At 44.3% G+C, this 26,358-nt stretch overlaps 1 protein-coding gene across 3 annotated transcripts in view; it reads right to left on the reverse strand.

Moving 5' to 3' along the window:
- Nucleotides 1-3,191: 3,191 nt before the first annotated feature.
- The window catches only part of usp7 (ubiquitin specific peptidase 7 (herpes virus-associated)), a 71,683-nt gene continuing 48,516 nt past the window's right edge, over nucleotides 3,192-26,358 (reverse strand). For 2 of the 3 annotated variants that reach the window (XM_042317197.1, XM_042317199.1), the window contains exons 21-31: nucleotides 25,438-25,538; nucleotides 25,103-25,256; nucleotides 21,977-22,044; nucleotides 21,513-21,621; nucleotides 19,928-20,005; nucleotides 12,271-12,371; nucleotides 11,975-12,074; nucleotides 11,612-11,731; nucleotides 9,383-9,454; nucleotides 7,424-7,514; nucleotides 3,192-5,384 (exon numbers count right to left, since the gene is read on the reverse strand). In XM_042317197.1, the coding sequence (XP_042173131.1) occupies nucleotides 5,278-5,384; nucleotides 7,424-7,514; nucleotides 9,383-9,454; nucleotides 11,612-11,731; nucleotides 11,975-12,074; nucleotides 12,271-12,371; nucleotides 19,928-20,005; nucleotides 21,513-21,621; nucleotides 21,977-22,044; nucleotides 25,103-25,256; nucleotides 25,438-25,538 (1,101 nt within the window). In that variant the 3' untranslated portion in view covers nucleotides 3,192-5,277. The remainder of the gene's footprint in view (nucleotides 5,385-7,423; nucleotides 7,515-9,382; nucleotides 9,455-11,611; nucleotides 11,732-11,974; nucleotides 12,075-12,270; nucleotides 12,372-19,927; nucleotides 20,006-21,512; nucleotides 21,622-21,976; nucleotides 22,045-25,102; nucleotides 25,257-25,437; nucleotides 25,539-26,358) is intronic. The other variant, XM_042317198.1, reaches the window with a different exon arrangement.

Raw genomic sequence — 26,358 nt, forward strand, 5'->3', positions numbered from 1 at the left:
ATAGCTGAACTGATGATCTGTTATATTGTGTAACACCACATAGCTGGCCTGTTCTGTTATATTGTGTAACACCACCACATAGCTGACCTGATCTGTTATATTGTGTAACAACACATAGCTGACCTGATCTGTTATATTGTGTAACACACAGCTGACCTGATCTGTTATATTGTGTAACACCACCACATAGCTGACCTGATCTGTTATATTGTGTAACACCACATAGCTGACCTGATCTGTTATATTGTGTAACACCACCACACAGCTGACCTGATCTGTTATATTGTGTAACAACACACAGCTGACCTGATCTGTTATATTGTGTAACACCACCACACAGCTGACCTGATCTGTTATATTGTGTACCACCACACAGCTGACCTGATCTGTTATATTGTGTAACACCACCACATAGCTGACCTGATCTGTTACATTGTGTAACACCACCACACAGCTGACCTGATGATCTGTTATATTGTGTAACACCACATAGCTGACCTGATCTGTTATATTGTGTAACACCACATAGCTGACCTGATCTGTTATATTGTGTAACACCACCACACAGCTGACGAGAAATGGAGTACTGTTATATTGCTTATATAGATTATATGCCTCTAATAAAATATATTATCACTTTTGTTTTGGTTTGGTTGTTGCATTAGACAGGGAGTTGAGAGTAAATGAGAGGTGGTTCTTAACGGACCCACTGGTCAAAATAAACAAGGTGTTTTTTTATTTATTTTTATTTTACCTTTATTTAACCAGGCAAGTCAGTTAAGAACAAATTATTATTTTCAATGACGGCCTATGAACAGTGGGTTAACTGCCTGTTCAGGGGCAGAACGACAGATTTGTACCTTGTCAGCTCGGGGGTTTGAACTTGCAACCTTCTAACCACTAGGCTACCTGCTGGTTACTTGTCCAACACTCTAACCACTAGGCTACCTGCCACCTCTACACTCTAACCACTAGGCTACCCTGCCACTAAAGACAAAAAGGTTTATCACTTCCTGTGCCTTCAGAAAGTATTCAGACCGCTTGACTTCTTCCACATTTTGTTACGCTACAGCCTGATTCTTAACATTTATTAAATTGTCCCCCCCCATATCAATCTACACACAATACCCCATGACAACAACAAATACGGAAATATCACATTCCATAAGTATTCAGACCCTTTACTCAGCACTTTGTTGAAGCACCTTTGGCAGTGATTACAGCCTTGAGTCTTCTTGGGTATGACGCTACAAGTTTGGCACACTTGTATTTGGGGAGTTTCTCCCATTCTTCTCTGCAGATCCTCTCAAGCTCTGTCAGGTTGGATGGGGAGCATGGCTTCGCCGCACAGCTATTTTCACGTCTCTCCAGAGATGTTCGATCGGGTTCAGGTCCTGGGCTCTCACTAGGCCACTCAAGGACATTCAGAGACTTGTCCCAAAGCCACTCCTGCATTGTCTTAGCTGTGTTCTTAGGTTCATTGTCCTGTTGGAAGGTGAACCTTCACCCCAGTCTGAGGTCCTGAGTGCCCTGGAGCAGGCTTTCATCATGGATCTCTGTGTACTTTTCTCCGTTCATCTTTCCCTCGATCCTGACTAGTCTCCCAGTCTTTGCCGCTGAAAAACATCCCCACAGCATGATGCTGCCACCACCATGCTTCACCGTAGGGATGATGCCAGGTTTCCTCCAGACGTGACGCTTGGCATTCAGGCCAAAGAGTTCAATCTTGGTTTCATCAGACCAGAGAATCTTGTTTCTCATGGTCTGAGAGTCTTTAGGTGTCTTTTGGCAAACTCCAAGCGGGCTGTCATGTGCCTTTCACTGCGGAGTGACTTCCATCTACTATAAAAGCCTGATTAGTGGTGCAGAGATGGTTGTCCTTCTGGAAGGTTCTCCAATCTCCACAGAGGAACTCTGGAGCTCTGTCAGAGTGACCATGGAGTTCTTGGTCACCCCGATTGGTCAGTTTGGCCAGGCGGCCAGCTCTAGGAAGAGGCCTCCATCATTTTAGACAGAATTGTGCCGAGGCACAGATCTGGGGACGATCATTCTAAAATGATGGAGGCCACAGTGTTCTTGGGAACCTTAAATGCTGAAACAATTTTTTGGTACCTTTCCCCAGATCTGGGACTCCAAGTAGAGTCTAAATTTAATTTTACCTTTATTTAACCAGGCAAGTCAGTTAAGAACACATTCTTATTTTCAATGACAGCCTGGGAACAGTGGGTTGACTGCCTGTTCAGGGGCAGAACGACAGATTTGTACCAGATTTGTACCTTGTCAGCTCGGGGGTTTGAACTCGCAACCTTCCGGTTACTAGTCCAATGCTCTAACCACTAGGCTACGCTGCCGCCCCATTCCAGGTAGACTCCAATAAAGTTATGGAAACATCAAGGGTTATCAATGGAAACATGATGCCACGGAGCTCAATTTCGAGACCAGATATTTCTGTTTTTAAGACATTTGCAAACATTTTTTTTTTAGAACTTTGTCTTCATGGGGTATTGTGATGTCATTATGGGGGTATTGTGATGTCATTATGGAGTATTGTGTGTAGATTGCTGAGGAAAAAACAAATATTTAATCAATTATAGAATAAGGCTGTAAACGTAACAATATGTGGGACTAGTCAAGGGGTCTGAATGCACCCCCTTTTGACGTCAGAACAGCCTCAATTGGTCGGGTATGGACCGTACAGTGGAGAAAGGGTTCTACAGGGATGCTGGCCCATGTCGACTCCAATGCTTCCCACAGTTGTGTCCAGTTGGCTGGATGTCCTTTGGGTGGTGGACCATTCTTGATACACACGGAAAACTGTTGAGTGTGAACAAAAAAAAAAACTCCGCAGCATTGCAGTTCTTGACACAAACTGGTGCACCTGGCACCTACTACCACACCCCGTTCAAACACACCTAATCTTTTGTCTTGTTCATTCACCCTCTGAATGGCAACACATACACAATCCATGTCTCAATCGTCTGTAGGCTTAAAAATCCTTCTTTAACCAGGTCTCCTCCCCTTCATCTACACCGATTGAAGCGACATCAATAAGGGATCAAAGTATTTCACCTGGTCAGTCATGGAACGTCATGGAAAGAGGTGTTCTTAATGTTCTGTCCTCTCTGTCTATATACTGGCTCCATATAAAACCTGGTTTTAACGCGACTCAGACGGGACTGGCAGCGAGAGAACATGTTTTTATAGAACATTTTATTCAACATTTTCCAGCAAAAAAAGAAAAAAAAAAAAGGCAATATACAGGAGTAGTTGTGGTACACTGCTGCTACAGGGACGAGCTTCAACTGGAAACACACCCAATCAAGGAGGAACAAGGGCGTTGATCAGGGCCCGTATCCACCAAGAGTCTCAGGATAGTAGAGCTGGTCTAGCAGCAGTTTGGCCTTTTTAGATCGTAAAGGAATAAGCTTGTACGGACAGATCCTAGATCAGCACTCCTAAATCAAAGACGCTTTGTGGATAACGGGCCCTGATCTCATCATCTAGGGTGACAAAACTCCAGTAACTTTTTGCCCAGAATTCCCTGGGTTTTCCCAGAAATCCCTGTTGGATGATTCCTCTGAATCAGAGGAGTATACGCAGGTAGTCTGGAATCCTCCAACTGGGATGTGTGGAAAACCTGGGAGTTTTTTGGGGGGGAAAGTTATCATTTCTGAACCCTAATCCCACCAGTCAGTAGCGCAGCTCGTTATCTTAACCCTTAACATCACTATCAGAACCAACGGGTGCCGTTAGTTAAAACAAAAACAGGAGAAAACAGAACCAAAACAAGAATCTAAAGAATCAAGGAACCCCTAAAACAAAAAAAAAAAAAAAAACTTCACAAGAAATATGAACACCTGAATCTTCTCAGTTTGTAGCCAACCAATAACATCGTTCTGTGTTTCTCATTTCACATGTTTTTTGTTGTTTTTTAAAAATATATACACACAATTTCAAATCTCTTCACAAAGCCAACTATGATGGGCTTTTAGGGAGGGGGGGGCATTCCATCTGTGCTTAAGAAAAAAGGTCAGTGTGTTTGTTGTCCTAATAATAATTATAGTAACACTGGTTCTGTGTATATATGGTGAAACCAGAGGGCTCACTAATGGCCGAAACTTCCTACTAAAGCAGCACTACTCAATCAAACTCCCCAAACACCAGAGGAGGTACAGCCCATCACAAACCCTCAGTCAAACTCCCCCAACACAAACACCAGAGGAGGTACAGCCCATCACAAACCCTCAGGGATGGAGGGAACATAACAGGGCAGGAAAAGAGGAGAGGAAGGGCAACATTAAAATCATAAGTAGGACCAAAGTTGCCATTTACCAGTCCTGAGAAACGGCTTTGATATGGAGTGGCAACGTGCAAGATGAAAGTACAGACCACTTCTTCTCTTTTTACATTTATTTTAAACAGATGCTGTGGATTTTTATTTTATAATACAAGAAGATATTGCAGAAAAAAAGACAAAAACTGATTTTTATTTTATTTTTTAAAGATGGAAACACTTTGACTAGTTGACTAAAGGAGAAGGGGGGGATATGAAGAGGATCACATCAGGAATACTAGTCTCAAGCTTCAACCCTTCTGCAACTGGTTCTCTTCTTTAAAAGACCAAATCATCCTTCTTGGTTTCTGCTAACGATGTCGTCTATCTCTTCTCTCTGCCTCGTCACCCACCCCCCCACACACTATACGCAGCAGCGCTCTTTACGTTTTGAAACAACTCTTATCATTAAAAACAAAAACAAAATAAACCAGGAAAAAGTAAAGTTCATCTTCCTGTCCTTTCTCCAATTTCATTTCTTTCATCCAGACAAAAATAGGCAGTCGGAGTTAGAGAAGCCAAAAACCTAACAGCCTCAAAAACAGTAGAAGGGTGGTGGTGGGGGAGGAAGGGGGAGAGGGGGTTTGGGTGGAAGGGGGGTTGGGTGGAAGGGGTGGTATAGTATTCATCATCATCATCATCATCATCAGCAGCCTACTAATGGATGGATGGGATGGATCCGTGTGACAGGAGACATCACGGTGTCTGTCTGTGGAAGGTGTTAGAGGTGGGGCACAGACACTTGGTTGGTTACAGTCTGTGGTTTTGGTGGGTTAAGGAGGAAGAAGAGAGAGAGGAGGAAGAAGAGAGAGAGGAGGAAGAAGAGAGAGAGGAGGAAGAAGAGAGAGGAGGAAGAAGAGAGAGGAGGAAGAGGGATGAGGAAGAGGAGAGAGGAGGGATGAGGAAGAGGGAGGAGGAAGCGGGAAGAGGAAGAGGAGAGTTGCTCAGTTGTGGATCTTGATAGCTTTCTCCAGGTAGGTATAGCGACCTCTCTTCGGGGCTTTGTTGAAGTGGTCCAGGCCTAACCAGGGTCGAGGGTGGGACATGTTACCTAGAGGGGAGAGGAGGGATGTTACAAAACCACAGCACATAGTTAACATTCTGAGAGAGGAAGCCTGGTGGTGGTGGTAGTAGTGTTACAATACCACAGCACATAGTTCACATTCTGAGAGAGAGGAAGCCTGGTGGTGGTGGTGGTAGTAGTGTTACAATACCACAGCACATAGTTCACATTCTGAGAGAGAGGAAGCCTGGTGGTGGTGGTAGTAGTGTTACAAAAGCACAGCACACAGTTAACATTCTAAGAGAGATGAAGCCTGGTGGTGGTAGTAGTGTTACAAAACCACAGCACATAGTTAACATTCTGAGAGAGAGGAAGCCTGGTGGTGGTGGTAGTTGGTAGTAGTTGGTAGTACTAGTAACAGTGGTAGTAGTTAGTAGCAGTGATAGTATTAGAAGTAGTTGGTAGTAGTGTGTGTCAGCTACATGCACAGCCTGGCTAGCTACCGCCCCCTAGAGGAGACAAGTAGCCTGGCTAGCTACCGCCCCCTAGAGGAGACAAGTAGCCTGGCTGGCTAGAGGAGACAAGTAGCCTGGCTAGCTACCGCCCCCTAGAGGAGACAAGTAGCCTGGCTAGCTACAGCCTGGCTAGCTACCCCCCTAGAGGAGACAAGTAGCCTGGCTAGCTACCGCCCCCTAGAGGAGACAAGTAGCCTGGCTAGCTACCGCCCCTAGAGGAGACAAGTAGCCTGGCTAGCTACCGCCCCCTAGAGGAGACAAGTAGCCTGGCTAGCTACCGCCCCCTAGAGGAGACAAGTAGCCTGGCTAGCTACCGCCCCCTAGAGGAGACAAGTAGCCTGGCTAGCTACCGCCCCCTAGAGGAGACAAGTAGCCTGGCTAGCTACCGCCCCCTAGAGGAGACAAGTAGCCTGGCTAGCTACCGCCCCCTAGAGGAGACAAGTAGCCTGGCTAGCTACCGCCCCCTAGAGGAGACAAGTAGCCTGGCTAGCTACCGCCCCCTAGAGGAGACAAGTAGCCTGGCTAGCTACCGCCCCCTAGAGGAGACAAGTAGCCTGGCTAGCTACCGCCCCCTAGAGGAGACAAGTAGCCTGGCTAGCTACCGCCCCCTAGAGGAGACAAGTAGCCTGGCTAGCTACCGCCCCCTAGAGGAGACAAGTAGCCTGGCTAGCTACCGCCCCTAGAGAAGACAAGTAGCCTGGCTAGCTACCGCCCCCTAGAGAAGACAAGTAGCCTGGCTAGCTACCGCCCCCTAGAGAAGACAAGTAGCCTGGCTAGCTACCGCCCCCTAGAGAAGACAAGTAGCCTGGCTAGCTACCGCCCCCTAGAGAAGACAAGTAGCCTGGCTAGCTACCGCCCCCTAGAGAAGACAAGTAGCCTGGCTAGCTACCGCCCCTAGAGAAGACAAGTAGCCTGGCTAGCTACCGCCCCCTAGAGAAGACAAGTAGCCTGGCTAGCTACCGCCCCCTAGAGAAGACAAGTAGCCTGGCTAGCTACCGCCCCTAGAGAAGACAAGTAGCCTGGCTAGCTACCGCCCCCTAGAGAAGACAAGTAGCCTGGCTAGCTACCGCCCCCTAGAGAAGACAAGTAGCCTGGCTAGCTACCGCCCCCTAGAGAAGACAAGTAGCCTGGCTAGCTACCGCCCCCTAGAGAAGACAAGTAGCCTGGCTAGCTACCGCCCCCTAGAGAAGACAAGTAGCCTGGCTAGCTACCGCCCCCTAGAGAAGACAAGTAGCCTGGCTAGCTACCGCCCCCTAGAGAAGACAAGTAGCCTGGCTAGCTACCGACAAGTAGCCCCCCTAGAGAAGACAAGTAGCCTGGCTAGCTACCGCCCCCTAGAGAAGACAAGTAGCCTGGCTAGCTACCGCCCCCTAGAGAAGACAAGTAGCCTGGCTAGCTACCGCCCCCTAGAGAAGAGACAGACTGGATCCTCTCAATCCGTACATCACATTGGACAAGAAGTCCCGAAAGTAACAGAAATTGTGGTAACGAACAGTTTTTCATGTTCTAGTGTTCAAAAGAGTACCAAAGTTTTGGCATACCGTGCAAAACTAGTAGTTGGTAGTACTGTACCTGGCTGTGGCTGGAAGTCTTTCAGGTTGACCTCGTACTCATCCTCAGTGAGGTACTGATGCCGGCCCATCATCACTATCGCAAACTTGAACTGCAGACAAACAAAGAACACAGTGAGTATTCAGTAAGGGGTTTATACTCCTCCCTCCTGGTTATAACTGCTCATCACTCAACGGGTCAGTAAGGGGTTTATACTCCTCCCTCCTGGTTATAACTGCTCATCACTGGTTATAACTGCTCATCACTCAACAGGTCAGTAAGTAGTTTATACTCCACCCTCCTGGTTTAAGGCTATAGATGGCTGACGGATGTAGTAGCATAGCGGCTAGGCTATAGATGACTGACGGATGTAGCATCATAGCGGCTAGGCTATAGATGGCTGTAGCATCATAGCGGCTAGGCTATAGATGGCTGTAGCATCATAGCGGCTAGGCTATAGATGGCTGTAGCATCATAGCGGCTAGGCTATAGATGGCTGTAGCATCATAGCGGCTAGGCTATAGATGGCTGTAGCATCATAGCGGCTAGGCTATAGATGGCTGTAGCATCATAGCGGCTAGGCTATAGATGGCTGTAGCATCATAGCGGCTAGGCTATAGATGGCTGTAGCATCATAGCGGCTAGGCTATAGATGGCTGTAGCATCATAGCGGCTAGGCTATAGATGGCTGTAGAAACGACTCGTTTATAACAACAGAAAACAGTAGGCGTTTTAACAACGGTCTTTGCCGCAATTCCATTTCAAAACATCGCTCAACTGTCAGTATTGATTGTGTGTATCAAAACGCTCCCTTCACTCTGCGTGCTAAGTGGGAGTGGGAGCCAGCAGAGAAACAAGGGGCTGGGTTTCAGACTCAAAAAAGACACACCCTTGTCTACGGTACCCTCGCCTTATGCTCTTGGGGGACTCCCCGTTTAGAAGTGTACAATTATGTTGACGTCAGGGGCCTGAAACGTCCCATAATTTAATTCACCAAGGTTGTACATCCCCGCTAAGAAAAGTCAGCCGAAACTTTAACCTCACCGTCAATACGGAGAAGTCAATACGGAGAAGTCAACATGCAAGTTTAAGTAAAAAAACAAATGTAAAACGCGTAGCCAAATGTGCTACTAATGCACACGACGGCACAAACACGTCTCGTAAAAGTAATGATGTTTCTGTTTGGTTCGTATTTGGAAATGGTAGAAATAAAACATGTTCCTTATTCAGAGGTTCCAGCTAGGCTAACTAACGTTAGTTAGCTAATTAATTTGCTAGCTATCATACAGTAGGCAGGCTAACATTAGTTAGCTAATTAATTTGCTAGCTATCATACAGTAGGCAGGCTAATGTTAGTTAGCTAATTAATTTGCTAGCTATCATACAGTAGGCAGGCTAACAGTTAGCTAATTAATTTGCTAGCTATCATACAGTAGGCAGGCTAACATTAGTTAGCTAATTAATTTGCTAGCTATCATACAGTAGGTGTATATGAATAATTATATAGTTAATATAAGTAGACTTGCAATCATAATTGACTGTAAAACATATAAAGCATCCACAAGCTACCGGTGGCTGAAAACAAAATTGCGGGATGAGACGAATTTCCGGACAAGGGCGGTCCATTTGAAAACCTAAATCATTAAGTTTCCACTTCATTTGAGGGCTGAGGGGAGAGGATGTGTCTTTTAAGTGTTTGGAATGCAGCCAAGGACTGGGCAGACACTGTCATTGCAGGAAGCAGGTTAATTGTACATAACTGTTGACCAAATAATGGTTTTTAGAACAAAAAAATCTGCAGTTGTGTAGCCTAATCATCGAAATTACCGACATTATCAAAATTGCTTCGGTAAGAGGGCAATGTCGTCAGTAATTTTCGGTTTATCGTTAGTGGACACCCTGGAAAGAGAGCAATGGCGAGGGAGGAGAGAGAGAAGGGAGAAATAGGGAGGGAGTGAAGACGGGGAAGAAAGTACTGACCTTCTCAAACTCTTTCTCCTGGATTTCCAGCATGCTCTGAATCCTCCTCATCACATCTCTGAACGGCTCACCCTGAGAACACACACAAGAGGTAGTCAAACGCACAGGGAAAACCCAGCAGCGTTACAATCCTCCAAGCTGTTAAAGGCACAGTCAACTTACTGTATGTAAACTTCTGACCCACTGGAATTGTGATACAGTGAATTATAAGTGAAATGATCTGTCTGTAAACAATTGTTGGAAAAATTACTTGTGTCATACACAAAGTAGATGTCCTAACCGACTTGCCAAAACTATAGTTTGTTAACAAGAAATTTGTGGAGTGGTTGAAAAGCGAGTTTTAATGACTCCAACCTAAGTGTATGTAAACTTCCAACTTCAACTGTATATCAAACCTTTGATCTACTCAAAGATCCATTATTAGCGTGTTCTAACCACTCCTATAAAAACGATAGATTATCAGACACTCAACAAGAAGGTCTGATTTCATTATTACTGAAACAGGACCCAGGAGGTAAGTATAAAGATCCAGTCTGAAAAAAACAAGAAAAAAAAATTGGAGGCCCCTTTTCTATTCGCTCACAAAATGCAGAGCGAATAGAACAACTTCGAAAAAGACCTTTGATAAATCTTGGGGAATCTCTTGTACAACAGGTTAAAGTCATTTACAGCAACACCAAGATTTAAAATCATAAAAATAAATGGTTACTTCTCAGAAAGTATTGAACTGCCCAGAGGAGTTAAACAAGGTTGTCCGTTGTCTCCATATGTATTTGTTCTGGCCATTGAAATGCTCTCTTAAGTTTGGATCGAACAATAACATCAAAGGTTTACAAAATCATAGACTAAAAACAAGTGTTAATATATGCAGATGACTCAAGTTTCTGAACTTTTTATTAATTTTTTTACATGTTAAAAAAAATAAAAAATTAATCACACCGTTTAACTCCAATCAAACCACAGTTTATGTATTCACTAAAGGCGCTATCTACTCCAGACTACTCATCTTTCAAATTATATATGAGCAAATAATATTTACATTTATTTGGAAAGGTAACAAAGACAAAATTAAAACATGCTTATTTATATAATGAATATGTTTGGGGGACTGAAATGTAAATATTAAAAAGCATTAAAAGATCTCACTAAAAGCTTCACTCATACAAAAGTTATACTGAAACCCAAAATGGTTCCTCAGTAGCAACATTTGTTGTTAATCCACAATACTAATCTAGTGAAAAGGAACCCTGCACACAATATGAATATGCATCCGGTTTGCAACGCGGCACTAAAGTAATACTGCAAAAAATGTGGCAAAGCAATTAACTTTTTGTTAGATATCTTGTTTTAACAACATTATGTGGCAAAAATAGTAGCAGTGGAAAGTTCCAACCTGAGTGATAAGACACCTCTGTCTGAGACAGAGGCTTAGACACCTCTGTCTGAGACAGCAGGACAGACATGCTTCACCATCAGCTACAGTAGACTAGACACCTCTGTCTGAGACAGTAGGACAGACATGCTTCACCATCAGCTACAGTAGACTAGACACCTCTGTCTGAGACAGTAGGACAGACATGCTTCAGCATTAGGCTGTCAGTCAACACACAGACACATAGTCAGTCCCACCAGATCCAGCCAGTCAGACCAGTCAGTCCCACCAGATCCAGCCAGTCAGACCAGTCAGTCCCACCAGAACCAGTCAGTCCCACCAGAACCAGTCAGAACAGTCAGTCCCACCAGATCCAGTCAGAACAGTCAGTCCCACCAGATCCAGTCAGAACAGTCAGTCCCACAGATCCAGTCAGAACAGTCAGTCCCACCAGATCAGAACAGTCAGTCCCACCAGACCAGAACAGTCAGTCCCACCAGATCCAGTCAGAACAGTCAGTCCCACCAGATCCAGTCAGAACAGTCAGTCCCACCCCAGTCAGAACAGTCAGTCCCACCAGATCCAGAACAGTCAGTCCCAGAACAGAGTCCCCAGAACAGTCAGTCCCACCAGATCCAGAACAGTCAGTCCCACCAGATCCAGAACAGTCAGTCCCACCAGATCCAGAACAGTCAGTCCCACCAGATCCAGAACAGTCAGTCCCACCAGATCCAGAACAGTCAGTCCCACCAGATCCAGAACAGTCAGTCCCACCAGATCCAGAACAGTCAGTCCCACCAGATCCAGAACAGTCAGTCCCACCAGATCCAGTCAGAACAGTCAGTAAGACAACACACCTGTCTGATCTTCAACAGGAAAGGGATTCCAAACGTTCCAAAGACCTCCTTGTGGAAATGTGCGACGGGAATCAACATCTCAGTGTCCTTATCCAGGTCTACCTGGTCCAGAGGAAGTTCCTAGAGCGAGAGAGAGAGAGGTTAGGAGGAGAGGAGGAACATACCTCTATTCTGAAGGTGTGGAGAGAGAGAGAGAGAGGGAGGAGGAGAGGAGGAACGTACCTCTATTCTGAAGGTGTAGAGAGAGAGATGGAGGAGGAGAGATGGAGGAGTGAGCAGAGAGAGGGAGGAGGAGAGAGAGAGGAGTGAGCAGAGAGAGAGGAGGAGCGAGAGAGGAGGAGGAGAGAGGGAGGAGGAACGTACCTCTATTCTGAAGGTACGGCTGGCGGCGGGAGATAAACATTCTAACAGCTCGTCCTCCTGGTGAACCCCAATGATCTTATAGCTTACTATCTCCAACAGTCTGGAGAGGGAGGTGGGAGGGAGAGGGGAGAGAGAGAGAGGGCGTGAGGGAGAGAGAGAGTGAGAGGTTAGAGGCAGGGTGGAGAAAAGTAGAGAACAGCAGCAGTTATGCGTAATAATAGCATTGAAGAACCCCTGGGTGTAATACAGGCCTGACCACCAGAGGGCAGCACTGTGGTGACAGTCTCTCTGCTTACCGGAGCTTCTCTGAGCCTTTGTCGGAGAGCTCCACAGCTTTTTTACATTCCTCCAGCAGGTCCCTGACACAGCCGTGTTTATCTGGGTAGAGAGTGATCTCCTGGAGGGAGAGAGTTAGTCATTTATTCATCATCAGGGTCAAAAAGGTTAGAAAGCCTGACTGAGATCACATTTTTCATACGAGGTGACAGTACAGAATGTTACTTTTTATTTGAGGGCATTTTCATACACATGTTTATTTTATTTCTACATCTAGTTCCCCCTTTTGAAGAAGTCATAAGTATCGAGACAAATTCCCTTGGGTGTATTAAAATCGTGGAAGGTTGTGTGTTTGGTCCCATATTTCTAGCACGCAATGAATAGATCAAGCTTGTGACTCTACAAACTTGTCAGATACATTTGCAGCTTGTTTTGGTGTAACATTAAAATATCAGGCCCCGCCCCACACTACTACCAATAACAGGGCGGTATGATCATGCCCAGCCCCCCCACCATAACCAATAACCGGGCGGTATGATCATGCCCCGCCCCCCACCATAACCAATAACCGGGCGGTATGATCATGCCCCGCCCCCACCATAACCAATAACCGGGCGGTATGATCATGCCCCGCCCCCACCATAACCAATAACCGGGCGGTATGATCATGCCCCGCACCATAACCAATAACAGGGCGGTATGATCAGGCCCCGCCCCCATCATTACCAATAACAGGGCGGTATGATCAGGCCCCGCCCCACACTACTACCAATAACAGGGCGGTATGATCAGGCCCCGCCCCACACTACTACCAATAACATGGCAGTATGATCAGGCCCCGCCCCCACCACTACCAATAACATGGCAGTATGATCAGGCCCCGCCCCCACCAATAAAAGGGCGGTATGATCAGGCCCCGCCCACACTACTACCAATAACAGGGCGGTATGATCAGGCCCCGCCCCCACAACTACCAATAACAGGGCGGTATGATCAGGCCCCGCCCCCCACCATTACCAATAACAGGGCGGTATGATCAGGCCCCGCCCCACACTACTACCAATAACATGGCAGTATGATCAGGCCCCGCCCCACACTACTACCAATAACATGGCAGTATGATCAGGCCCCGCCCCCACCAATAACAGGGCGGTATGATTATTATTCATGATTCATTCAGGATGATCTGTAACCATGGTAGCATCCACATTAATGAGTGTTGTGTTTAGAAACATTCCATTCTTATTTACAATAAAAATGACTTTAAAAATGACAAAACATTATTTACCCTTCATTTCTATTGGGCACAACATATTCATCCAACTAGTTGGTAGTCACAAGCTTGATGGATGTAGTCATTGCATGCGAGGTATATGGGACCAAATACTAAACCTTTGGCTATTTTAATACATGACACTAGATACATAAAGTGCTTTAATTTCTAAAACAGTAAAACAGATATGAAAATACCCTCAAATAAAAAAAATTGACATTCTGTTCTGTCGCCTCAGGAAACATCCAACTCAAAAAGCTGGAGAATAAATTAAACGTCGTCTCTCTACTGTGTGGTAATCGAAATGTCGCCTCCACTGTGTGCAATGTCGCCTCCACTGTGTGCAATGTCGCCTCCACTGTGTGTAATGTCGCCTCCACTGTGTGTAATGTCGCCTCCACTGTGTGTAATGTCGCCTCCACTGTGTGTAATGTCGCCTCCACTGTGTGTAATGTCGCCTCCACTGTGTGTAATGTCGCCTCCACTGTGTGTAATGTCGCCTCCACTGTGTGTAATGTCGCCTCCACTGTGTGTAATGTCGCCTCCACTGTGTGTAATGTCGCCTCCACTGTGTGTAATGTCGCCTCCACTGTGTGTAATGTCGCCTCCACTGTGTGTAATGTCGCCTCCACTGTGTGTAATGTCGCCTCCACTGTGTGTGTCGCCTCCATGTCGCCTCCACTGTGTGTAATGTCGCCTCCACTGTGTGTAATGTCGCCTCCACTGTGTGTAATCTAATGTCGTCTCTACTGTGTGTAATATAAATGTCGTCTCTACTGTGTGTAATATAAATGTCGTCTCTACTGTGTGTAATATAAATGTTGTCTCTACTGTGTGTAATATAAATGTGTCTCTACTGTGTGTAATATAAATGTTGTCTCTACTGTGTGTAATATAAATGTTGTCTCTGTGTGTAATATAAATGTTGTCTACTGTGTGTAATATAAATGTTGTCTCTACTGTGTGTAATATAAATGTTGTCTTTACTGTGTGTAATATAAATGTTGTCTCTACTGTGTGTAATATAAATGTTGTCTTTACTGTGTGTAATATAAATGTTGTCTTTACTGTGTGTAATATAAATGTTGTCTTTACTGTGTGTAATATAAATGTTGTCTTTACTGTGTGTAATATAAATGTTGTCTTTACTGTGTGTAATATAAATGTTGTCTTTACTGTGTGTAATATAAATGTTGTCTTTACTGTGTGTAATATAAATGTTGTCTATAAATGTTGTCTTTACTGTGTGTAATATAAATGTTGTCTTTACTGTGTGTAATATAAATGTTGTCTTTACTGTGTGTAATATAAATGTTGTCTTTACTGTGTGTAATATAAATGTTGTCTTTACTGTGTGTAATATAAATGTTGTCTTTACTGTGTGTAATATAAATGTCTTTACTGTGTGTAATATAAATGTTGTCTTTACTGTGTGTAATATAAATGTCTTTACTGTGTGTAATATAGATGTCTCTACTGTGTGTAATATAAATGTTGTCTCTACTGTGTGTAATATAAATGTTGTCTCTACTGTGTGTAATATAAATGTCGTCTCTACTGTGTGTAATATAAATGTGTAATATAAATGTTGTCTCTACTGTGTGTAATATAAATGTTGTCTCTACTGTGTGTAATATAAATGTTGTCTCTACTGTGTGTAATATAAATGTTGTCTTTACTGTGTGTAATATAAATGTTGTCTTTACTGTGTGTAATATAAATGTCTTTACTGTGTGTAATATAAATGTGTCTCTCTAATATAAATGTGTCTCTACTGTGTGTAATATAAATGTTGTCTTTACTGTGTGTAATATAAATGTTGTCTTTACTGTGTGTAATATAAATGTTGTCTTTACTGTGTGTAATATAAATGTTGTCTCTACTGTGTGTAATATAAATGTTGTCTCTACTGTGTGTAATATAAATGTGTAATATAAATGTTGTCTCTAAATGTTGTCTCTACTGTGTGTAATCTAAATGTTGTCTCTACTGTGTGTAATATAAATGTTGTCTCTACTGTGTGTAATATAAATGTTGTCTACTGTGTGTAATATAAATGTTGTCTACTGTGTGTAATATAAATGTCTCTACTGTGTGTAATATAAATGTCTCTACTGTGTGTAATATAAATGTCTCTACTGTGTGTAATCTAAATGTTGTCTTTACTGTGTGTAATATAAATGTTGTCTCTACTGTGTGTAATATAGATGTCTCTACTGTGTGTAATATAAATGTTGTCTTTACTGTGTGTAATATAAATGTCTTTACTGTGTGTAATATAAATGTTGTCTTTACTGTGTGTAATATAAATGTCTTTACTGTGTGTAATATAGATGTCTCTACTGTGTGTAATATAAATGTTGTCTCTACTGTGTGTAATATAAATGTTGTCTTTACTGTGTGTAATATAAATGTCTTTACTGGGTGTAATATAAATGTTGTCTTTACTGTGTGTAATATAAACAGGGAGGGGGTGTAATATAAACAGGGAGGGGGTGTAATATAAACAGGGAGGGGGTGTAATATAAATGGGGTGTAATATAAACAGGGAGGGGGTGTGTAATATAAACAGGGAGGGGTGTAATATAAACAGGGAGGGGGTGTAATATAAACAGGGAGGGGGTGTGATATAAATGTCTCTACTGTGTGTAAAGGGAGGGGGTGTAATATAAATGTCTCTACTGTGTGTAATATAAACAGGGAGGGGGGTGTGATGTTAATGTCTCTACTGTGTGTAATATAAACAGGGAGGGGGTGTGATATAAACAGGGAGGGGTGTGTAATATAAACAGGGAGGGGGTGTGATATAAACAGGGAGGGGTGTGTAATATAAACAGGGAGGGGGTGTGATATAAACAGGGAGGGGGTGTAATATAAACAGGGAGGGGGGTGTAATATAAACAGGGAGGGGGGTGATATAAACAGGGAGGGTGTGTAATATAAACAGGGAGGGGGTGTAATATAAACAGGGAGGGGGTGTAATATAAACAGGGAGGGGGTGTAATATAAACAGGGAGGGGGGTGTAATATAAAACTGTGTGTAATATAAACAGGGACTGTGTGTAATATAAAAACTGTGTGTAATATAAACAGGGGGGGGGTGTAATATAAATGTCTCTACTGTGTGTAATATAAACAGGGAGGGGGTGTAATATAAATGTCTCTACTGTGTGTAATATAAACAGGGAGGGGTGTAATATAAACAGGGAGGGGGTGTAATATAAACAGGGAGGGGGTGTGATATAAACAGGGAGGGGGTGTGATATAAACAGGGAGGGGGTGTAATATAAACAGGGAGGGGGTGTAATATAAACAGGGAGGGGGTGTAATATAAAACAGGGACTGTGTGTAATATAAACAGGGAGGGGGTGTAATATAAACAGGGACTGTGTGTAATATAAACAGGGAGGGGGGTGTAATATAAACAGGGAGGGGGTGTAATATAAACAGGGAGGGGGGTGTAATATAAACAGGGGGGGGTGTAATATAAACAGGGAGGGGGTGTAATATAAACAGGGAGGGGGTGTAATATAAACAGGGAGGGGGTGTGATATAAACAGGGAGGGGGTGTAATATAAACAGGAGGGGGTGTAATATAAATGTCTCTACTGTGTGTAATATAAACAGGGAGGGGGTGTAATATAAATGTCTCTACTGTGTGTAATATAAACAGGGAGGGGGTGTGATATAAACAGGGAGGGGGTGTAATATAAACAGGGAGGGGGTGTAATATAAACAGGAGGGGGTGTAATATAAACAGGGAGGGGGTGTGATATAAACAGGGAGGGGGTGTAATATAAACAGGGAGGGGGTGTAATATAAATGTCTCTACTGTGTGTAATATAAACAGGGAGGGGGTGTAATATAAACAGGGAGGGGGTGTAATATAAACAGGGAGGGGGTGTGATATAAACAGGGAGGGGGGTGTAATATAAACAGGGAGGGGGGTGTGATAATATAAACAGGGAGGGGGTGTGATATAAACAGGGAGGGGGTGTAATATAAACAGGGAGGGGGTGTAATATAAACAGGGAGGGGGTGTAATATAAACAGGGAGGGGGGGGTGTGATATAAACAGGGAGGGGGTGTAATATAAACAGGGAGGGGGTGTAATATAAACAGGGAGGGGGGTGTAATATAAACAGGGAGGGGTGTAATATAAACAGGGAGGGGGTGTAATATAAACAGGGAGGGGGTGTGTAATATAAACAGGGAGGGGGTGTAATATAAACAGGGAGGGGGTGTGATATAAACAGGGAGGGGGTGTGATATAAACAGGGAGGGGGTGTAATATAAACAGGGAGGGGTGTGATATAAACAGGGAGGGGGTGTAATATAAACAGGGAGGGGGTGTGATATAAACAGGGAGGGGGTGTAATATAAACAGGGAGGGGGTGTAATATAAACAGGGAGGGGGGTGTAATATAAACAGGGAGGGGGTGTAATATAAACAGGGAGGGGGTGTAATATAAACAGGGAGGGGGTGTAATATAAACAGGGAGGGGGTGTAATATAAACAGGGAGGGGTAATATAAACAGGGAGGGGGTGTAATATAAACAGGGAGGGGGTGTAATATAAACAGGGAGGGGGTGTAATATAAACAGGGAGGGGGTGTAATATAAACAGGGAGGGGGTGTAATATAAACAGGGAGGGGGGTGTAATATAAACAGGGAGGGGGTGTAATATAAACAGGGAGGGGGTGTAATATAAACAGGGAGGGGGGTGTAATATAAACAGGGAGGGGGTGTAATATAAACAGGGAGGGGGTGTAATATAAACAGGGAGGGGGTGTAATATAAAAGGGAGGGGGGTGTAATATAAACAGGGAGGGGTGTGTAATATAAACAGGGAGGGGTGTAATATAAACAGGGAGGGGGTGTAATATAAACAGGGAGGGGGTGTAATATAAACAGGGAGGGGGTGTAATATAAAAGGAGGGGGGTGTAATATAAACAGGGAGGGGGTGTAATATAAACAGGGAGGGGTGTAATATAAACAGGGAGGGGGGTGTAATATAAACAGGGAGGGGGTGTAATATAAACAGGGAGGGGGTGTAATATAAACAGGGAGGGGGTGTAATATAAACAGGGAGGGGTGTAATATAAACAGGGAGGGGGGTAATAATATAAACAGGGAGGGGGTAATATAAACAGGGAGGGGTGTAATATAAACAGGGAGGGGTGTAATATAAACAGGGAGGGGGTGTAATATAAACAGGGAGGGGTGTAATATAAACAGGGAGGGGGTGTAATATAAACAGGGAGGGGTGTAATATAAACAGGGAGGGGGTGTAATATAAACAGGGAGGGGGTGTAATATAAACAGGGAGGGGGTGTAATATAAACAGGGAGGGGGGTGTAATATAAACAGGGAGGGTGTGTAATATAAACAGGGAGGGTGTGAGGGAGGGGGTGTAATATAAACAGGGAGGGGGTGTAAATAAACAGGGAGGGGGTGTAATATAAACAGGGAGGGGTGTGTAATATAAACAGGGAGGGGGTGTAATATAAACAGGGAGGGGGTGTAATATAAACAGGGAGGGGTGTAATATAAACAGGGAGGGGTGTGTGATATAAACAGGGAGGGGGTGTAATATAAACAGGGAGGGGGTGTAATATAAACAGGGAGGGGGTGTAATATAAACAGGGAGGGGGTGTAATATAAACAGGGAGGGGGTGTGATATAAACAGGGAGGGGTGTGTAATATAAACAGGGAGGGGGGTGTAATATAAACAGGGAGGGGGGTGTAATATAAACAGGGAGGGTGTGTAATATAAACAGGGATGTGTAATATAAACAGGGAGGGGGGTGTAATATAAACAGGGAGGGGGTGTAATATAAACAGGGAGGGGGGGTGTAATATAAACAGGGAGGGGTGTAATATAAACAGGGAGGGGGTGTAATATAAACAGGGAGGGGGGTGTAATATAAACAGGGAGGGGGTGTAATATAAACAGGGAGGGGTGTAATATAAACAGGGAGGGGTGTGATATAAACAGGGAGGGGTGTGTAATATAAACAGGGAGGGGTGTGTAATATAAACAGGGAGGGGGTGTAATATAAACAGGGAGGGGGTGTAATATAAACAGGGAGGGGGTGTAATATAAACAGGGAGGGGGGTGTAATATAAACAGGGAGGGGGTGTAATATAAACAGGGAGGGGGTGTAATATAAACAGGGAGGGGGTGTAATATAAACAGGGAGGGGGTGTAATATAAACAGGGAGGGGGTGTAATATAAACAGGGAGGGGGGTGTAATATAAACAGGGAGGGGGTGTAATATAAACAGGGAACAGGGGGGTGTAATATAAACAGGGAGGGGGTGTGATATAAACAGGGAGGGGGTGTAATATAAACAGGGAGGGGGGTGTGATATAAACAGGGAGGGGGGTGTGATGTTACCTCTTCCCTGTATTGGCTGTTGAGCCATATGGACTTAAAGCTCCTCCTGTTCTCAAAGTCTGTGATCTTCATCTTCAACTGAGAGGAGACAACATTAACAGTCAGTACACACACACACACACGAGACAAACACCCATAGGTACACCCCCCCACACACACAGGTACACACACACACACACCCCCACACCCACAGGTACCCCCCCACACCCACAGGTACACCCCCAATGTCAACCTTTGTCCTATCGTGATAATGTACCCAGAAAACATTGCGGTGTACCATCGCCCCCTATCGGACAAACACATTTTTAAATGTTTTAATATCGTAAAATAAGAAGCTAAAAAACACAGTTGGGCTGTAGAGCAAAATCTAATGCAACTGGATGAATCAAGATAATGTTGAAAGACCGGGAGAATCACGTGGAAAGGTAATGTAGTCGAAAGCCCGGGAGAATCACGTGGAAATAATGTAGTCGAAAGCCCGGGAGAATCACGTGGAAATAATGTAGTTGAAAGCCCAGGAGAATCATGTGGAAAGATAATGTAGTTGAAAGCCCAGGAGAATCACGAGGAAAGATAATGTAGTTGAAAGCCTGGGAGGATCACGAGGAAAGATAATGTAGGTGAAAGCCCGGGAGAATCATGTGGAAAGATAATGTAGTTGAAAGCCTGGTCAGAGGCTAAGAACAGGAGGATCACGAGGAAAGATAATGTAGTTGAAAGCCTGGTCAGAGGCTAAGAACAGGCCTTATATAATACTCCTCTCTGGTGGTGGAGGAGCTTCAGCATGGATCAGGGGGTGTGTGAGACACTGATGGAGCAGTGGCTGGTGAGGAACAGGCTGTCTTACGGTCCTGCTACATTATAGACGTTGGATGCCCGGCCATCAGCCATCGAGGAAACACTTCCTTAGAAACGCTTCCTTAGAAACGCTTCCTTAGAAACGCTTCCTTAGAAACGCGAAACCAGCTTTATTTCCTGTGTTGCGTCACGTCTAACAGCAGGGTCCAAGCTCAAGAATCGGAGAGGTTCAATTCTCCACCAGACGCCCTCTCCACCAGACGCCGCTGGCCACAGGGCCTCCCTCTCCACCAGACGCCCTCTCCACCAGACGCCGCTGGCCACAGGGCCTCCCCCGCCAGACGCCCTCTCCACCAGACGCCGCTGGCCACAGGGCCTCCCCACCAGACATCTACCACCTCACTACCAGATTAGCGGGGTTAGCCACTAATTAAGTAGTCATTTTTGCAGATTCAGTTTGAGCTGGTGATGTAACACGGTGACGTGCTCAGGTCCACACGTCTGTCACAGGAGATGAGGTGTAGAATGTAAAGACAACATGAAGAGGTTTTCCTGACTGATGGGTTTGGGGTCTGCCGACCGATGGACTCGTATCTTAAACATCTGAATGGGGACTGATAGGAAGTGACTCGCGTGCTGCTCTGCTGTCTAGCGAGAGACACAGTTCTTCACCGGGACGCGCCAGTCAAGTTCAAATAGACTCAGCCTTCCGCTGTCACGTCACCGTCAATGACTGTCAATCATATCTCCGAAACACACACACACACACACACACACACCCCTCTACCTGTTGGTAGTAGAGTTTCTTGGGTTGACGTGGTTTGAAGAACTGCAGCAAATCTCGGAGAGTTCCTTCATAGTTGTGTCTGAGAGGATTCCCAGGTCCGTCTCTGTACCTGCCCAGAGAGGAGAGGAGAGGGGGAGGAAAGAGGAGGAGGAGAGACAGAGGAAGGAGGAGAGAAGGAGGAGAAACATTGGGAAAGGGGAGGAGGGAGAGGGAAGGAGGAGAAGAGAGTGAAGGAGGACGAGAGAGAGAGGGGGAAGGAGGACAAGAGAGAGGGAAGGAGGACGAGAGAGAGAGAGAGAGAAGGAGGATGAGGGAAAGAGGAGGAGAGAGAGAGGGAGTAGGACGAGAGAGAGAGGGACAGGTTACTCAACAAGTCAACTTGGGGCATCAAACTTTTTGTACCGACTCAGTGTCGGCACGTGTAAAACCGGAGTGTGTGTCCGTGTGTGTGACGGCAGTCCTACCCCTGGGACTTGAAGAACTGGAGGAGCATGGGATCTGTGTTCAACCTCTGAGCCACCGTCTTCGCCACCTGACAAGACAGGTTAAAGAGACTCTCCAGTACTTTTGTAAGGTGCAGCACAGCTTCAAGAAAACAGTTGCTTTCAAACTAGGGATTTCATGGCAAATTGAGGTAAAACAGTAATTCCGCTCATAGATTATACATGAATATGAACAACAGTATGAACAACAAACACCTTGACACATCCAGCCCAAAGCAGTAGGTTCATAAATGCATTTAGTGGCCAAAGTACCGGAGCATGTCTTTAAACACACTAGCTTTAAGGAACGATACCCAAAGTACCAGAGCATGTCTTTAAACACACTAGCTTTAAGGAACAATACCCAAAGTACCAGAGCATGTCTTTAAACACACTAGCTTTATGGAACAATACCCAAAGTACCAGAGCATGTCTTTAAACACACTAGCTTTATGGAACAATACCCAAAGTACCAGAGCATGTCTTTAAACACACTAGCTTTATGGAACAATACCCAAAGTACCGGAGCATGTCTTTAACAAACACACTAGCTTTAAGGAACAATACCCAAAGTACCAGAACACCTCTTTAACAAAACACACTAGCTTTAACCTCTTGAGCTTATGGCTCAATACTGCCCCCGTTGGAGGAAGTGCGTGCCCATAGTAAACTGAAAATATTTTTTTTCAAAATTGCTAATATATGCATATAATAATAATTATTGAATAGAAAACACTCTAAAGTTTCTAAAACCGTTTAAATTATGTCTGTATGTAAAGCAGAACTCTCAGGGCAGCCTTTCTCCCAAACTCTCTCTTGTCAAGAGAAAAGTTGGGTCAACTTTGACGTCATCGCCCCCACCCTTCCCAGGCAGCTACCGATCTGGGAACAGTATGTATTTGTTCAGCGCGATGTCTGCTTTCAATTGGCACGTTCATTGTTTGAATTTCGCGCTCCCTCATCCTTTGGCGGGCGAAAATGCCCGGTTCACTCTCACATACATGCACTCTATTGCGCGCGGCCGATTTGGGGAACGTTCTTTTCCAATAGACACCAGTTGAAGCCGGTTCGTTTGTTCGCGATGATCATTGTTTTACATGATAAAAACATCATTTTGCTCGATTCTGCACTTAGTTTGACCAGTTTAGTCAACATATAATATGTAATTTTGAAGTTTGATTGCGCAAGAGTGCGGGACCAGAAGGAGCAGAAGTTATTTTGGGTGCATTTCAGCTGAAGCTGTTAGCATATGCTAATACAAAGACGCACAACTTGAAACCAAACGATGTATTGGGTAAGTATGACTCCTTCTACGTCTTCTGATCGAAAGAACATCAAAGGTAAGGGAATATTTATGTGGTTATTTTGGGTTTCTGTGGACTCCAAGCGTAGAGGAGACACTGCTAATATCTGAGCGCCGACTCATAGCATAGACTAGTGAGCGAATTCTGTAACGTTAAAAATAAATGTAACACAGCGGTTGTATTAAGAAGAAGTGTATCTTTGTAACTATATGTAGAACATGTATATTTAGTCATGTTTATTGCTTGTTATCTGACGTTATCTGTCCGAGCTATCATAATTTCTCCGGACATTTTGAGTAGCATTTTTTGAAATGTCGTCATTGTAAACAGAGATTTATGGATATTAATGGCATATTATTGAAAAAAAAAAAAAGTACTGTGTAACATGTAATATTACTGTCATCTGATGAAGATTTTCAAAAGGTTAGTGAATTATTTATTTTTTAATCCTACTTTTAAATTTTATATTTTCTGGGACAAAATGGCCGCTGCTTGCATTTTGTTTCGGTGGTGGTCTAATATAAATGTGTGCTATGTTTTCGCCGTAAAACATTTTAGAAATCTGACTTGCTGGGTAGATGAACAAGGTGTTTATCTTTCATTTGAGCTATTGGACTTGTGTAGGTGTGGAGGTTAAATATGTCTAAGAATATTTTTTTCACATTTTGCGTTATGCTAATGAGCTTGAGCCGTAGTCACGATCCCGGATCCGGGATGGGTAGCATCAAGAGGTTAAGGAACAATACCCAAAGTACCGGAGCATGTCTTTAAACACACTAGCTTTAAGGAACAATACCCAAAGTACCAGAGCATGTCTTTAAACACACTAGCTTTATGGAACAATACCCAAAGTACCGGAGCATGTCTTTAAACACACTAGCTTTATGGAACAATACCCAAAGTACCGGAGCATGTCTTTAACAAACACACTAGCTTTAAGGAACAATACCCAAAGTACCAGAACACCTCTTTAACAAAACACACTAGCTTTAAGGAACAATACCCAAAGTACCAGAACACCTCTTTAACAAACACTAGCTTTATGGAACAATACCCAAAGTACCAGAGCATGTCTTTAAACACACTAGCTTTAGGAACAATACCCAAAGTACCAGAGCATGTCTTTAAACACACTAGCTTTATGGAACAATACCCAAAGTACCAGAGCATGTCTTTAACAAAACACACTAGCTTTATGGAACAATACCCAAAGTACCAGAGCATGTCTTTAAACACACTAGCTTTATGGAACAATACCCAAAGTACCAGAGCATGTCTTTAAACACACTAGCTTTAAGGAACAATACCCAAAGTACCAGAGCATGTCTTTAAACACACTAGCTTTATGGAACAATACCCAAAGTACCAGAGCATGTCTTTAAACACACTAGCTTTATGGAACAATACCCAAAGTACCAGAGCATGTCTTTAAACACACTAGCTTTATGGAACAATACCCAAAGTACCGGAGCATGTCTTTAAACACACTAGCTTTATGGAACAATACCCAAAGTACCGGAGCATGTCTTTAACAAACACACTAGCTTTAAGGAACAATACCCAAAGTACCAGAACACCTCTTTAACAAAACACACTAGCTTTAAGGAACAATACCCAAAGTACCAGAACACCTCTTTAACAAAACACACTAGCTTTATGGAACAATACCCAAAGTACCGGAGCATGTCTTTAACAAAACAATACCCAAAATGTTGAAGGAATGTTCACAATGCAAGACGGTGTGACCTCTTGCTGACCTGGTAGTTCATCCTGTTGGTAGTGTGTGTGTGTGTGTGTGTGTTACCTGGAAGTAGTTCATCCTGTTGGAGAGTGTGACGACAAAGCCGGGGTCGTTGTGGATGGTCTTGTCACAGAAGATAACGTCCACTCGGTGGTAGAGGTCCCGGAAGTAGTCCTTGGCTGTGGGCAGCTCACTGCTGTCGTTCTCTGGGTCGTCTCTGTGGAGAGGAGAGGAGAGAGAGAAAACAGAGACATTAGCTGGGAGAGGCTAGTCAATATGTTACCCGAATTCTCCAAACACAATGTGTTGAGATGACCATAACATTCTCGACAACAGGGCTCTCCATCTCGGTTCCCTCCTGTAGGTTGTTGTTAGATTCCCATGTTGGAATGACTTACTTCTGGAAGACGATGATGTCTCCGTCCATGAGCTCATCCAGGGCCTTGTCCAATGACACGTCGTAGTCCTGTATCCGCTCTGTTAAATTAGGCTTCACTTCCTGGAACACAGACACATGGGAGATGGAGGCTGTTTGTGTAGATGTGATAGACCTGGAGTTGTGTGTGTGTGTGGTTCACCAAGCCCGTTCACCAAACTCACGGTTTGGTTGGTATTGCGGGTTAGGGGTTTGGTTGGTATTGCGGGTTAGGGGTTTGGTTGGTATTGCGGGTTAGGGGTTTGGTTGGTATTGCGGGTTAGGGGTTTGGTTGGTATTGCGGGTTAGGGGTTTGGTTGGTATTGCGGGTTAGGGGTTTGGTTCGTATTGCGAGGACTAGATTAGAGGACTAGTGGTCTGATTTACTGAAGGTTCACCACCCAGTGTAGAGGACTAGTGGTCTGATTCACCACCCAGTGTAGAGGACTAGTGGTCTGATTTACTGAAGGTTCACCACCCAGTGTAGAGGACTAGTGGTCTGATTTACCACCCAGTGTAGAGGACTAGTGGTCTGATTTACTGAAGGTTCACCACCCAGTGTAGAGCACTAGTGGTCTGATTTACCACCCAGTGTAGAGGACTAGTGGTCTGATTTACTGAAGGTTCACCACCCAGTGTAGAGGACTAGTGGTCTGATTTTCCACCCAGTGTAGAGGACTAGTGGTCTGACTTACTGAAGGTTCATCACCCAGTGTAGAGGACTAGTGGTTTGATTTACTGAAGGTTCACCACCCAGACTAGTGGTCTGATTTACTGAAGGTTTACCACCCAGTGTAGAGGAGTAGTGGTCTGATTTACTGAAAGTTCCTCACCCAGTGTAGAGGACTAGTGGTCTGATTTACTGAAGGTTCACCACCCAGTGTAGAGGACTAGTGGTCTGATT

This window comes from Oncorhynchus tshawytscha, unplaced genomic scaffold (genome assembly GCF_018296145.1).
Source record: "Oncorhynchus tshawytscha isolate Ot180627B unplaced genomic scaffold, Otsh_v2.0 Un_scaffold_2711_pilon_pilon, whole genome shotgun sequence".
Lineage (NCBI taxonomy): Eukaryota > Metazoa > Chordata > Actinopteri > Salmoniformes > Salmonidae > Oncorhynchus > Oncorhynchus tshawytscha.